This window comes from Trichogramma pretiosum, unplaced genomic scaffold (assembly GCF_000599845.2).
Source record: "Trichogramma pretiosum strain Unisexual culture from Peru unplaced genomic scaffold, Tpre_2.0 scaffold9, whole genome shotgun sequence".
NCBI lineage: Eukaryota > Metazoa > Arthropoda > Insecta > Hymenoptera > Trichogrammatidae > Trichogramma > Trichogramma pretiosum.
The window spans coordinates 1,707,994-1,723,751 of NW_019641697.1; the positions used below are offsets into that span (position 1 = coordinate 1,707,994).

The 15,758-nt window shown below is 48.2% G+C and overlaps 1 protein-coding gene across 1 annotated transcript; it reads right to left on the reverse strand.

The window, feature by feature from the left end:
• Window positions 1–1,377: 1,377 nt before the first annotated feature.
• On the reverse strand, window positions 1,378–15,758 carry LOC106651332 (dynein heavy chain 7, axonemal). Its single transcript, XM_014369773.1, has 28 exons — window positions 15,621–15,758; window positions 15,377–15,559; window positions 14,835–15,199; window positions 14,520–14,769; window positions 14,037–14,429; window positions 13,746–13,956; window positions 13,017–13,674; window positions 12,860–12,953; window positions 12,633–12,787; window positions 12,103–12,550; window positions 11,820–12,031; window positions 11,637–11,754; window positions 11,302–11,562; window positions 10,987–11,216; window positions 10,004–10,917; window positions 7,065–9,933; window positions 6,698–6,984; window positions 6,377–6,630; window positions 5,966–6,309; window positions 5,057–5,505; window positions 4,212–4,957; window positions 3,765–4,130; window positions 3,274–3,696; window positions 2,991–3,192; window positions 2,680–2,926; window positions 2,467–2,611; window positions 2,128–2,388; window positions 1,378–1,992 (listed from the first exon to the last, which is right to left on the reverse strand). The coding sequence occupies exons 1-28, from the start codon at window positions 15,756–15,758 to the stop codon at window positions 1,378–1,380; spliced, it is 11,838 nt and encodes a 3,945-aa protein (XP_014225259.1).

The window sequence follows — 15,758 nt, forward strand, 5'->3', positions numbered from 1 at the left end:
ACAAAATATTACGTTTACCTACACACTCGAGCCTTCATTATTATCATCATTATTATATTATGTACTCTGTATGAAACAATCATGCGCAGAATTAATAGCTATTTCATGTGCATTTCCTTCGAATCAAAGCACTCGTGCATTTGAGCAGCTTCTCGATTTTTGCGATTCTTATCGTATGATAAACTCGTTACCTCTTTTGGATTTTCTACACTGATCGTTTAAAGAGAATCGAAGAGCTTTCAAGAACCTTACATTTTTAGTAATAACCTGTGCTTTTGCTTAACAATACTAAAATTGCAATAACGAACGGAGCAAAGACGACATTTTTTCCACGAAAGTCATACAATAATTAATTCATTAAATGTCAAAGCATGTTTTTTTCAGTAATATGAATTATTTTTTCAAATTTATCTACAATTTTATCCTTACGTCACTAGAGCAACTGTTTTTTCTTCCTGATTAATATGCTCATAATAGGTTTACATTAATCAAGAAGCAGATTGCAGCGTAAATGGTGCACTTTATTACTTGCAGAGAGCGAACAACCGGGAGCTGTCCGACAGATTAGAGATGAAATGCCGAAAAGTGTCACTCCGTGCACTGTGCTTATGGTCTATGTCTTCTGCCGAGTGCGCGCGCAACTCCTTATTTGTCCAGTGACTCTCAAAGATATGGCGCTTGGAGTGCAGGTAATGTTTAAAAAATTTTAAAGTAGGAGAGTCGCGAGTTTTTGCGCAATGACAAATTCGCCCTATACGCAATAGACTTGCTCCTGCAATCATCTTATGAACTGCGATTTATAGCTTTGCTATAGTTGTACTGTCAACTAAAGTGGAATATTTTTTACTTTTTAATATTCAACATTGCAAAAAAGGCATATATATAGAGCACGTTTGTCGATAGTTCGTGCATTATAAATGTCTAATTATTTTTAATGAGCCCAACCAAACTATTCAAAGAGAAATTTTACTAAAAAAAAGTTTGACATTGCTCGCAATGAATAATTTACCGACTTTTTGATAAATAAATTGTGTTCAACGGTTTTATGTGTTTGAGCTATAGCAATGAACCGACGAGTAAACGAGTTCAGAATATTTATAATAATCCTATGATTTCAGCGGAGGTAAAAAATATTTATTTGCGAGCGTACAAGGTGTTGATGCTTAGTTACGATATTAATAAATCTCTCGAGGACGTTGCAAATTTTTTGTAGAACAACATTACTTTGACGGAGAAATAGAGTTACGTTCAATGAAACATCTGATAATAATACTATACATTAGATACATATATTTATTACTGGTAGCAATGCCAAAGCCAGAATAGTGTTTTCTGACGCATTAGAAAAATTGACAGATCGATCGATCGCAAGCAGCTTCAGTCGTCTAACTGGCAGAGCAGCGCCAAGCCGCGCTTGATCCAATGGCTCACCGGCAAATGCGTATCGATGAGAATATCGAGCACGTAATTGGTGGAGTGGCCGGTGGTTTTGAGGGTGCCGAAGCGCTCCGAGGTAATGTAGAGCGGGCAGACGTAGCGGCCCCTCGGCTCGATGCTCGCGCGCAAGCACGGCTTGATCCAGACCAGAGGCATCTGGTCGTGTAGCTGCTTGGGCAGCGCCTCGTCGAGCCGCATCGATTTCAGATCCCACCTGGCGCCCGCGAGAAACATGCCGCGCACGTAGACGCCGTCGTCGGGCGGCCGCTGCGTCGCGAAGTACGGCAAGGCCTCGAAGTCAAAGTCCAGCAGATCGATGGATATCTTGTACTTCCTCGCGTAGTTCTGCGCCGCGCCCGTGAGGAAGGCGTGCACGAACGAGAAGCCCGAGATCCAGAATACCGCGGGCTTGCCGTGCTCGAACCAATCCTGGAAGAAGTTCATGCGCTCGATAAAGTCCTGCACGAAGCCCATGAGCGACTTGAGGCTGGGGTAGGCGCTCGCTCGTCGCCACGAAGGTGGAATCTTGTTGGCCAGCATGTGGGCGCAGAGAGTCTGATGCGAGAAAAAAGCGAGAAAGAAAGAAAAAAATTGAGCGGCGCTGCGTAGGCGCGGGCCATTGTGTGGAGATGCGAGCGCTCGCGAGGCCGATGCAATTAGCTCGGCACGCACGCATCCGATGTGCGTTACCTCCAAATCGGGCGTCATAACGATCAATCCCCTCACGGCCTTCTCCAGCAGACTCAGCGAGGTCTTGATCTCGCGCAGCAGCCGATTGTAGCGCTCCATCTCCTGCACGAGGACGGTGTTCATCGACTCGAGGTACGAGGCCGGATGGGCCTTCTGAGCCTCCTCGAGATCGAACGAGTCCGGCAGCCGGTCGTATATGTCGGCCTTCATCGTCAACAGTACCTCGTCTTGTTTCGACGCGTCGAGTATGCTCGCTCCACCCTATACCGCGATGTATATCGCGCGCAACGACTATGGTCAAGTTAGTGCGCTCGCGAGTAGGCAGCACGACATACGCACCTGTAGCAGAGCGAGCGAGTCGAAGAAGTTCTTGGAGATCTCGAGGTCGCGAGTGATGCCGGCGTTCATGTTCAGTCCGAGAACTTGGGGCGGTGGATTGTCCGGAATCGACTCGATCTGCTTGATGTAGTCTTTGTACTCGAATCTGGCGAATTTACGCATTTTATTCTTTGTTCGCGCGACTCGCTGGCGGATGCCTCGCAATGACGTTACCTTCGCGGCAGCGCGTACTCGGGGCTGGATTCCGAGAAGCTGTAATCGCTGTCGCTGACCACGCTGTCGTTGTAAAAATCATTGAGAATCGTATTGAGGCAGCGCCGATCTCTGTCGTCCGTCACTCTGCCTCCGTAATTACATTCGCCGGTCAGATAGAGAATCGCTTTGTACGGCACCTCGTCGTATTCGTTGATAAAAATTTGCAGCTGCTGCGCCGATATTTGAAAATCTGATTCATTGAAACCTGTTGGGCGAGGGGATAAATTGAGCATATTTGTGCCTGTCCGCTTGTAACCGAGTGATTTTACCGTATCGTATGTTCCAGCCTTGAGCCCCGTAATTTCTTCTCTCCTGAACGACAGCGTGGAAGAAGCAGAGCCCATAGAGCAATCGCGTAAAAGTTTTGTCTTTCTCTGGGCAGCCGTCGAAAAACTCTGGATCCTTTACCGGCTCAGAAGTGTAAGATCTCATAAGATTTTGCTTGATTCCGGTAGGTGGCTCGTTTGTCATCTTTTCATTTATTATTATTATTATTTTTTTTCATATTCGGTATCTCGATTTATGAAATTTGCATTGATCAAATGTTTTTACCTTAACGCCGTTTTGCAAGACAGTAATAGGAAACTTGTCGGACGGATAGCTCGTTAGCCAAAGCCTAAAATTCATGTTCGTATTGGTCCAGTCGAGATCGTCGCATATCTTCTCGAGCTCCGCCATCCAAGAGACGGCCAAGTGGCAATTCTGCAAGCACACCCAGTAGCCGTCGGCTTGAGCTTGCTCGATGAGCTCGCGAGCGATCGGCCCTTGACCCTGCCCCAACGAGATGGAGAAAAATTTCGACGAGTAGTCCGACTGATCGGCAAATTTGATGAGCGCGCTCATCGGATCCGAGCCCGGAGATAGAATGAAAATTAGAGGTATGAGGCAATTGGCATCGGCAAACGAGCGGGCTATGTCGAACGGTGGTGGGGTCACGAAGCTCTCGTTCATCGTCGTTCGCACGTATTGAACCACCTGCAAAGAGATGCATCGGCTAAAATTCGAACGATTCGCGCAATTCACTTTGCGAGGCAACGACTCACTTTGGGTAAGACTTTGTCGGGTCTAATCATTCTCATGACTATTAGCTTCTGGAATTCCGTGAGGTCGTTTTGCCAAGGCATGGGCAAAGGCTCCTTTTCGGGATTCGTCGAGTCATAAAAGGCTTGCCATTTTTGAGCCTTGGCTGGGTTGATAAATTCATCGGTAAAATTTTTGAACGACGGCAAGTTGGGTGCGCGTCTGATCTCGTCCCAGGCTTTGTCGGAGAGCCAATGGCTGCACGGATTGGCTTCGCTCGTCGTCGGTTGAAGAACGATACCACCCGTGAGGAAAAAGCCCATCTCTTCGCGCGGCAATTCGCCGTTCGCTTGTTGTATCGTCGTGCAAAGGATGAAGGAATAAATAGACTGCCGAAAGAGATGCAAATACACACGATAAACGCCGAAGGGAAAAGAAAGCTCAAAAAGCTAAAGCTCCGCCATACTCACCTTATCTTTCTCGAACAACGAGCGGCAGACGTTTTGATAAAGATTGTAAGTGAATGTTTTGCTCAAAAAGGCCAATCGCCTCTCGAGTATGTGACTCTTGCTGGCGGTCTCGATCGATATCTTGTAGAGATTGATGAACCAAACGAGCGAGTATTGATACATCGGATCGATGCTCGGCAAATCCGTCACCGTGTAATAAAGCGCCGAGCTGTGCTTGGCTATGGGCCGGTAGCTCTGGCGAAAAGCCTCGATCTTCGTCTCGGTCTCTTTCGCGGCCTCTTGCTTGCGGATTATCTCGGTCGAGAGTAATTTCGACGAGTCGAGTATCTCGATGGCCTCCTCGTCTTCGAGAATCGAGGCGCCGGCGATCGATAGAGTGCGCAGAATGTCGTCCTCCACTTGCTTCAGAGCTTTCTTGTTCGCCGCGCCCTGCACTATGAGATACTCGCGCTTCTCCTGCAAGTCGGGTCGCTCGGCCGCCACGACGATGCCCAACAACTGATCCTCCAGGCCCTCGATGGTCAGGGCGAAATTGATGAGCGTCACTTTGTTGAATACTTCGGGCAGGTAGTGAGGGTTGCGCAGTTTCGTCGTGATGTACAGGCGAAAGCGCATGTCGTACTCGATAGCCGCCTCGCCCAAGGTAATGTACCAGATGCCAGCGACGAGGTAGATATTTTTCGCCAGAATAGGATCCAGCGCCGCGTCGAGCTCCTCGCCAACGTTTTCCAGCAGAATTGGTTTGCCTATCGATGCGACCGCGAAGACGACGCGAAACAAAAATGAAAAGAATAAATAAAACGGGAAAATTACCATGTTTATTGTTTATCAGCACGTTTACCTACCAAATTCTATGCACTGCTCGACGATTTTCATGTAATTCTTATCGGTGAGCTTGACGATCTCCAACTCGTGCTGCTTCTCCATGCTCCTTATCCATTTGTTGGCCTGACTCTGCGGATCGATAAACAAGCTCCATCGCTTCGTATTGTCCATGATGATGGCATTTTCCGTGGAAAAGGAGTCCCTCGGCAAGCCGAAGATATTCCACGAGTTTATCTTGATCTCGGAGCCGAGAACGTCGACGAAATTGTAATGCTCGGAGCGGGGAATGTTCAGCCGGCTGACGTAATCGAGCCATTTTTCCAGGCTCTCGAGTCGATAGGCATTGGTGTAGGGGCCGAGGTAGGCGATCATGGCGCAGGAGATGAGCACGTCGCCCGGCAAGCATTGGTAGACGAGCTCGAGATTCTCCGCGCACTCGGTCCATCTGCTCTTCTCGCCACCCAAGCCACTTGAAAACAACAGAAAGCTTTTGTACTATCGGACTTGCGTGCGCACGAGCCTGTGTACGCGCTACCTTGAACTGCACTCCTCGCGAGTGTCGAGAGTTGTTTATTATTTTAAGAGCATTGCATGCAAAGTATATAAATAGGTCACAGTGATATAAAGCCGAAAAAAAAACACTTTTTTTTCTTTATTTTTGTGTATTCGTTAAATTTTTTAACGACTTGTACGACTCTGCGCGTTTCGCTGTGATCTACCAAACAAAACAACAAACACGACGCAAATTCAATCGCGACTAAAACCCACGAGTATCAAAGTTAATCCGTAAAAGTTAATCGGTTGACCCTTTCGTATGAAAATTAGGTCGCTCGCAAGTACTACATTGATTTTCGATTCGCGTCAGAAAACGCAAATGCCTGCCAATCGTTTGAGGAATGAGTTAAAAAATGCACGAAAGCGACCTTTACCTTATCAATTTTTCCGCTCGAATGAGCTTATTTCGACATAGCGTCACTTGATTTTCCAGATCGATTTTCGTATCAATCGTCCTCGTCAACTGGTCGTTCAGCTTGGCTAATTTCAGATTCAAGTCAGCCAACATTTTGCGTTTGGCGTTTAAAAAATTCATCGTCTCTTCGAACATCCGCTCGGCTTCGGCGAGTTTTTCTTTTTTTGGCGCTACGATTTTGATGACTCGGTCGTACAGCACCATGGCTCGGACCCATTTGCATAGACCCTCGGCTGCTTGCGAGGCTTTCGCCACTTTGTGAGGCTCGAAATTTTTGTCCGTCAAGTAAACTTTTTTTATCGTCTGCGTCATAGGAATAAAAAATATAAATTTTTAAATGGCTATAATTATAATTAAGCGTCTTGAGTACCTGCATCGTTGAGTTTGGAATATTGTCCTTGTCGTACTCTCTGAGATAGTCGAGGAATTTCATATCGCTGAGTATGCGTTTACTTGGGGCCCAATACTCGAGAACCTTTTTACCCGTATTCGGATCGGTAACTCGATCGGGTTGAACGTTTAGCATAACGCAGACTGCCGCCATGACAAGCTTTACACCTTCTGGAGGATTTTTCATCGACTTTACCAAAGTAATATCCGCGGGCTTGAGAGTATTTAATGCAGCTGAAAGCGATTTCTAATTTGAGTACATTATAGCAAAAGCACCTTATTCTTTTGTGTTAATTTTTACCAATTGCTTCCTCGAGTACAGGCAAAGCTTCGGCCAAATCGGCTTCGCATTCGGCTTTTAAGGCTCCTGCCACTTTGGCTTGATCTTGAGCTGCGTCCTCTTCTTTTTTAACGACTTTGGTCGCTTTTTCAACTGACAAATTTTCCCTTTCTATTATTTTCATCGTTTCTTCCGTTAATTTGGCAGATTTTTGCAACTCAGGTTGTAAAGATGTTAAGGTCACTTGCATTTGGGCAACTTGTTCGGCTGCAAATTCCAATTTTTCAAGACCACCGACATAACGTTCCCTAAAACGAAAAAAAATGAAAGAAAACTACAATGTAGGCAGATCTTTTATTGATATGAATCAATGTTGTTAAAATTTTACTTGGCCAAAGTAACTTCGTCCTGCTTTTCCTTCATAAGCATACCAAAAACCTTGATCAAATCTAAAAATGCTGCCGAAGTAATGTAGGTTTTTCGCCCGAGCAGCTTGTAAAATTTTTCGCTCAGTTCTTTGGCACAAGTGTGAAAATATTTGCAAGCTATGACCGAATTGACTCGTACGTCCTCGTCCACGTTGATGGACGTCGTACTCTTCAAAGCGACCTGTTCCAAAGCTTCCTCCGGCCATATCTGAAACCAATCGATCGTACAGCAATTGACCAAACTCGGATACATTCGGAGCCTCATCCTAAAGGCCTCGCCGATCGGGCTGAAGCACAGCATGACGTGCAATTTTTCCTTGCAACGGTTGACGAAAAATCGAAGTATCGACAGAACGGAAATGTCCAAATTTCTATTTCCACCTTGTGCTGCCAATCTCGTTAACTCGACGATTTCTTGCTTTTCTTCCACGGTATAGAGATTGGGGACCTCGCCGGAATTCAAAAGACCGTCGATGTCGCCCAGAAAAGCTTCCATTTTAATCTGACCCTCGGTAAAGAGAAAGGTCGAGTCTTTTCCGACGCCTCCCGCAATTTTCAAAACTTTTTTCAGATCCTCTCTCCACTCGTTTAAGCCGTAGGAACTGCTTATCTCTGGTTGGAATATGTTGCAACCTACGATGCTAGAAGCTAATCTGGTGAGCGATTGTCGACCAGAGCCACCAACTCCCACCATCAGAAGACTTCCAGATGGTATGACCAGAATTCGGCATATCCTGACCAAATGCTCCAGAGCGTATCTAAAGAGAACTATGTCCATTTTGCTTTTGTTGATGCTGTTGTACTCTTCCAAGCACATATCGGCTACATTTTTGTAGTCTGCGATCGAAAGTATTTCCTCGTACTTTCGATCCTCGGGAAGTGCGTCCTGGTCCATGAAGTTGCCGTATAACAAATGCTGCAAACTATCATACGTCAATTTGTTGCCGTACTTGGGCAAATCTTCGAACAAAGCATCGAAATTCTCTCGCAAAACTTTGTCCGTGGTCTCTCTGATCTGTCCAAAGAGCCACTTTGAGTCGTCCGAATCGATTAGGCGATCGCCAAAGACTCTTAAAACTTCGTGCACCCACACGCGAGCGAGTTTGTCCTTGGTCTCGGCCGACTCTTTTCTGATCATGACGAAGCCCGTAATGACGCGGGCAATGTCTCTGAGATTGAACAAATAGTGAGACTTCATGGGCGTCGGTCGGAGCTCGGATCGTATTTTTTCGAATATGAACATCGTCGCGTTTACAATGGCGTTCACGGTGTTATTCACATCCGTAGCGAATCCTCTTCTCTTGAGGCCGATTTGGGCGATGGTCGAAAAGATACGAAAAACGCTTTCGTTGGAAAACTCGCTTATCTCGTAGAGATTGAAATGGCGCAAGAATCTTGGGTAAATTTCCTGACGACTGCCTCCGGGCGGCGCCATTGCACAAATGAACATGGTATTGTAAATTCGAACAACTTCGGGTTCCTTGAGATCGAACCACTGCTCGTGGTCGAAGAATTGCCTCAACAATTCGATCGGAGGCTGCGCGCCGTAAACTTCTTTGGCGGGCATGTTGACGTCGTCGATGAAAACGACGCATTGAGCATTGCCAATAGGCCCATAATGTCCCTTTCGACGTTTGAACAATTTCGATATGACAAGTTCTTGGGTGTTGGCCGCAGTAGTTCTCGCGGTAAACGTTATGAAATTCGGAAGCACTTGATCTTCTCTCAATTTATTCACCATCATGTCTTGAATGTAAAAACTCTTGCCAGTTCCCGTCTTGCCGAAAAGCAGGAAACGTTTTCCGTGCTTTATATGTAATTGAAACATGTACTGATACTTGAGGACGTCGATCGTTGGTATGATCATTTGGCCGATACTCTGGACTTCGACGATTGGCTCGTGCTTAACCATCTCGCCGAAGGACTTCCAGGCTCCTCTACCTTTGAATATGTAAACGTTGTCGTGAATCATCCCCTCGTTCGGAGTGGGAATCGTGTCAACGATCTCGGGAGGTAGCGGATAGTCAGGATTTTCTTCGCGCCAAATAGAAAAAACGAACTCGTTGAATTTATTTCGAGACTCGATGTCCAGAGTACCACCGATTCCCCATATTATGCCTGTGAAAAAGGCAGCTTGAAGCCAGGCGTCTATATTGGCGTCGTACGGCGTTCCAGCATTAATCGAGACGGCGTCGTTCATGAGCATCTCGATCAAGCTCAGAGTCGACGTAATCTGGTTCATCTGACCAGCGTGAAGCGTGCAAATGCACTTTTTCCTCACAAATTCCAAGCAAGGATCGATGAGCCAGTCGATCAACGCCTGTATGACCTCCTCGTGATTCTCCCTCCAGCTGGGATTCGACGTATCGATCCATGATTTGACGATGGGCCTCCAACCCAGTACGTGGGATTCGATGTAAATCATGCCGCAGCGCGACACCGTAGCTGGCGACGCTTGCAGCAGATCCATCACTTCGAAAATCATCGACATGACGCCGGTCATCTGCATGACCTCGCCGGACGTGAGGCACAATTTTTTATTGTCGTCGAGAACGGTATTCAAGTTCTCGATCCAAACCGCGTCAACCGGCCCATCGAAAATGATCCATTTTCTCTCTGGCGTGTCCTCGGTGCAGTACTTTCGAAAAGCCACCGAACAAATTCCATCCGTCCATTCGGACGAGACCGGGTCGAATTGACCATAAAGCTGACCCATCGTTATGGATTTCGGATTGATCGTCATAAACTTTGTAGGTGCTCCGTTTTCGTCGCCCCATTCGTGCATAAGAGCCAATGCCGCAGCCAGCGTGTGAAGCACCGTAGTCTTGCCTGCGAAAAACAATAATACTCGTCGGAAACTCTTGTAAATTTTTGTGTTATGAGCGTACGAGTATCTCACCTCCACAAGGATCTCCCACCAACATAAATCCATGCCTGACGAGCATCATCTCGTACGTCTGAACAATCTTCAAAATAAAACCATCGGTCATTTGCAAATTTTTGTTCGCGCAAACCGTACCGACGGCTTTCAGTAAGATATCGTAGTTTGGAGAGGGCAACGTAACGCCGGGAAATAAATCGGATATGATGCCTTGAAACAGCGGCACGTCGTGGGCAAGAAATTTCGGCAGATTCACGTCGACGATCGAACGCAGCATAAGTATGGTTTCGTCTTCTTCGGGAAATTTCAACTTGATATTCTGAGCCGCCGTCAGGACGGTCTTCACCGCTCTCATGCCGTAATCGTAATGAGATTGGGAGGACAATTGCTCGGAGCAAAGTTTGTAAGTGGTGACGATTTTCATGGCCAGAACTCGGGCGTTGGTGAAACCCGAGGAGTAGAGGAAAATTTCGCCGATCATGCCGTAATCCGGCACCATCATAGCTACCGTACGGAAAAGTACTTTTAAATTGTCGGGCAATTCGGAACGGCCAGCGTAGCCGGGATTCATCGTGATGCAGACGTAGACGCTGGGATTCAATCTGAGCTCGGTGCCCTCGAATATGAAAGTCTCGACGCCGGCTCTGACCGCCTGAACGATGCAGAGTATCTGCTGAGCCACGACGGACAGGACCTCGAGCTCGATCCGGTTGAACTCGTCGAAGCAGGCCCAGGCGCCGCAGGAGGCCAAGCCCTTGAAGAATTTGCCCATATTCTTGTAGTCGAGGCCGTCGGAACAGTTGAAAACGACGCACTGGACGGCCAAGGCCCGAGCCAAGTCCTTGGTCGTCTCGGTTTTGCCGGTACCGGCGGGGCCCTCGGGAGCTCCGTTCAGATGCAGCGAGTAGGCGCCGATGAGCGTCCGGTAGCATCTGCACAGGAGCGCGCGGAGGGTAATGCATCGCCGTAGCTCGAGGAAAAACAAAATGTACAGCACGGACCTGTCGGTTAACGGTGTAATGACGAGGCGCGGACTGTTGCCGAGGTACTCGTAGCCAAAGGGCACGCTGGCATTGATGATTCGAACGATCACGTCGTCCTCCCAGTAGTAGCGCAGCTGGGCGAGCCACTCGAAGTCCATCTCGCTGACGATCGCCTTGTCGATGAGCGACTTGACCACGTCCATCGCGTGCACGTCTATGGTGATGAGCGCGCTGAGCGTCACCCGGTTCTGCTTCGACAGTTCGCCTGTCGAACGAAGCGACGAAAAAAATATAGCCTCGGAACTCGCGCGAGTCGTACGCTCCCGTGAGAGCTAATTCGTCCGGCTCTATACCTTTGACCAAATTCACCACGTCGATGATTTGATTCTTGAGCTTCTGGTAGAGATTGAGCATGGCCGAGGCCACGTGAGTCACCAGGGCGTCCTGCACCTGCATGCTCCAGTATATCTGCGAGACGCACAGCACCACCATACCGGGCCAAGTTCGCACCCAGTCGACGCGATCGGTCAGTTCGTAATCGCGGTAGCTCATCGACACCTCTTCTCTCACCGACACGACCATCTGCTCCTCCACCTGATCGATCAATTGATCAACGTTAGAATTCGCTCGATTAGATCCTGATAAGAGCCAATTCAAACATCTGTTACTTGAACGAGCCATCTCTCGACGCAGCCTCGAGCAGTGGCGGTCGATATCAGTTCGTGAATCATTATTTCTTCCTTCTCGTCGGAAATTATGGAATATATTTCGAGGTCGGAATTGAAACTGGAAAAAAACCATTACGCGTTAGGCAAAATTACGTGCAGTATTCTATGCCGAAGATGAAATACCCTAGTTTTCCGATGCCTTCGAAGCACTTTCTCAAGTGCGGCTGAACTCTCAATGGATCTTTTGTTTCCGATAGTATCTCGAGCATGTCATCGTTACTCAAGAAAAAGAATCGAGGGAAAAATAGCCGCTTCTTTTCGAGGTAATTCGACACGCCGTCGTTTACCTTCTCCATCAATTCGTTAGACATTTTCATGGCTTGGTAGAGACCTACCTGAAAGGGACATTTTTACATATTGTCGCGTACGATCAAAGAGTACGTTGTCAAGGTATAAGGGAGCTTACGGAGCCAGCTGTTTCTCGGACCAAAGGCTCGCGGGCCACGCTCTGCATGGCCTTGCGGAAAGTGCCATCGACTTCGCCGAACATGATGCCCTCTTCGGGCAGTTGGGCGACTATGTCTTTGCTGGAGAATATCGGCAAGAGGTACATCCACTGCACCTGCACCTTGATCCATTCGTCGAGGGTCATCTGAATTCTCAGCAGTAGCTCGTAAAACTCTTTGACCACGTCGGCGATCGGCTTGACGAAGGCCGAGCCTCGCATCGCTTGTACTTTGACGATGTGCTCCTCGAGCATCGCCTGAACGTCGTCGATGCCCGTCAGTATGGTCACTTTGCTGTCCTTGAAGGGCGCCGTCGAGAAGAACACGTCGTCCCACTCGATTTCCATTTTCTCCAGTTGCTCTTTCAAACCCAGCTCTTTGGTGGCCCCGACGCTTATCTGCTCGTACCTGTACACCGCATAAATAGCTGAGCCATTCAATTTTATCGAAAAAGAGAAAAAAAAACTAAAAAGATAAACGGTTCACTTACAGTTCCATATTGTCGCTCAAATTCATGCCGATAATTTTGCGCATCGTCGTGCCGGCATTGGGCGTGAGATCGAAACCTGCGATGCCCGACATTTCGTCCCAGTGCCGTTGACGCAGAGCCGAATTGCAAAAACATTGCACCATCGGCACGTAATTCTAGGGAAGAAATAACGAGGGCATTTATTTTTGATACTTGATAGATTCGCATAAAAAATGACCGCCCGGTACTTTGAACCATTTGACGTCGACGAGGAGCTGATGGCATAGTTTCATGGGCGCGGGGTGTTGCATCGGATCAGGGTCGTCGACCGAACCTGGAAAACTACGAGTACGCCGTTCATTGAATGTTGTCATTGACGTCGGGAAAAGCGAAAAACATACTCACGTGTATTCATAATTCATGGCCAACTGCATTTTGATTTTGGTCTTGTAGGCTTTGCCGATCTTCGTAAAGTCCTGCAAGTACTCTCCGGTCTTTTTCTCCACGACGTCGGGGTCCAAGTTTTCAAAGGGCCCGTCGAGCCAGACGCCGACGTCTCGCTGCCACTGATAGGCTTTCGAAATGAGTTGGTAAAACGGCGAGATGATCTCGTTGCGCAGCTCGTCGATTCGCGGATAAGTCGAGCGCGGGAAGCCAAAGAGATCCTCCTCGGAGTTGATCCACTTGACGCTGGCGTCCATGTACTCGAGGCCCCGGACGAACGTCCGCATGAACTCGATGTACTCGCCGATGCGCGTCGCGTCGTCCATGCCGTTGAGCATGAGTATGGTCGGGAACATGTCCTCCACGGGCTTCTTGAGGGCGAGGATTCTGTTCTGCAGGCGCTCCTCGAGCTCGAACTTTTTCTGCTCGTACAGCGTGCCATTTTTCTCGAAAACGTCCTTGATCTCGGTGAACCAATTGATCGTGCGATTGTTGAGGTTCAAGTGATTCTTTTTCAACAGGGTAAGGGCAAACAGAGCGGTGAGCATGTAGAGCGACTGGCTGACTTTGGCGCGCAGCTCCTCCAGTCCGACCGTTTGAATATAGAGCATCCTACGACCTGTTGAATAATCAAGCTCGATTCGGCTGCGTCGATATTTTTTAATACGCAAGTTAATGTGATTTTGTAACCAAGTTCCAGCAGCGGGCCTGTTTCCGCGGGAATATCGAGAGCTTCTTTTTTTATCGCTTCGAATTCATCGCATATGCTCAGATTGTAATTTTGATGCCTCATAACCAAGTCGCCTATTATCTTCTTTCTCACCTCTTCCGTGTACTTTTTCAAGCCGTTTTTCGCCTCCTCTTGATACAGCTTGCAATTGGTAAAGTACTGATTTTTCGTCTGCAATCGTGATAATTCAATTGCAACAACGAGGCACAAATCGGATAGGCTCGCCAATCGGTCGTTCGTCGTGCACTCACCATACCGTGTACATCGGCCACCGAGCGGTTGAATCTCTCGAACTGCTTGAGGCAGCTCTTGAAGTCCTTGCTCTCGACGATGCTCTCGACTTGCGCGTCCTGGGCCTTGACGTCGAAGACGCCTTTGAACTTTTCCCGCACGGCCTCGACGTACTTCTCCAGGGGCGCGTAGGCCGCGTCGAGCAGCTCCGCGAGCTTGCGATGCTTCTCGTGAATCCGCCACTCGGGATAATCGGCGGCCCGAGCGTCGAACTTGACTTTCGCCGCTACCTCCATCGACGGCAAGTCGCGAGCCAATTGCCCGATTCGCTCGAGTAGCGAGTGAAAAACCTCTTTGACTTCTGGCATCGGTGGGCTCACGAACAGGTCGTTATTCTCGCACTTGAGCGTCAACTAGTGTCGTGAAAAAAAACACACACACACACACACTTATCGGATAATCATTTGGGAAGACCGTTTATTATTGCCGTATAGATAACTAACCCCGAGTAACGGAGATTTCATAGGGTCTCGCATGACGTCGAGCAAGCGATCCATCGTCGCGTCCATGCGCTCGACGAGTTTGAGCGCGAAAAACCGATCGCAACATCGGATAAACGACGACAGCTTGTTGAACGGCACATCTCGATAAGCTCGCGATTTCGGACTCATGAGCCTGCTCGCGTCGGCGTGGTAGTACTTTGATATCTGTACCGTACCTTTCTTCATGTCGTCGTCGCTCATCTCGACGAAACTAAATTTTCCGAGCTCAGTTTTCGAGTTTTCAAGGGACCAGAAGGAAAATCGATCGAGACTTACTCTTTGAACTCGACGAATCCCTTGTCGCGGTACGTGCTAAAATCGACAAAGTACTCGGGCATTCTGCTGATGGATTTCGACAGCAACGTCCTGAGCACTTTATGCCAGAGAAAAAATCGAGACTCCAAGAGGTGCATGTTGGATAAAAATTTCGGATAATTGTCGGTCTTTCCCTTGAGCTTGAAGGGTGGATCCTTGAAGCCGAGACAGTCGCCCGAGCCGTCGTTCAAAATGCACCGCAAGCTCAATCTGCGCATATCGTCGTAGTAGCGCTCCTTGATCTCGTTCATCTGGGCCTCGAGCAGATCTTGGAATTTCTCCCGCAGACTCTGCGATATGGTATTGCGCATGGCGTTTTCCCAGTCCTACTGAAAATTCAGTATTTATACAGTTCTCAAGCTCGGACGGAGCTACAGAAACAAAGAGCCTGGACGACGCGACGCGACGGATTTTCAACGAAACAAGATCGTGCACGTGAAAAAAATAACGCATCATCTTGCGGGCTCGCTGCTGATGTACTAGCGTTGGAGGAAAAAACTCACTGGAAGCAGTCCAGTCACGGGCGCACTCTCGGCGAATTTCCTCAGTCTCTCCAGGCAATCCGCCTGCTGCTTGCTGATGAGGCATACTTTTTTCTTTCCCTCCTTTCGTAATTTTTCCAATCTCTTGGCGTGCTGGCGGGCAGCCTCATCCTGCAGAAAGGCCGCCGCCTCCTCGTCGCGTTTCTGCGCGATGAAAAAAATTACGTCACTCACTGTACAATAACAAAGCGGTCGCGAATCTAACCTTTCCGACTCGAAAAAACTGCACGGGATTATCGACTCTGTTGTCGACGATGCTCTCGAGATTCGGCGCCGGGGTGAGCTTGGTTGGCTTGCCACACGAGCTGCAGCCCAAATTTTGCAACTCCTTCTTCAGCGACAT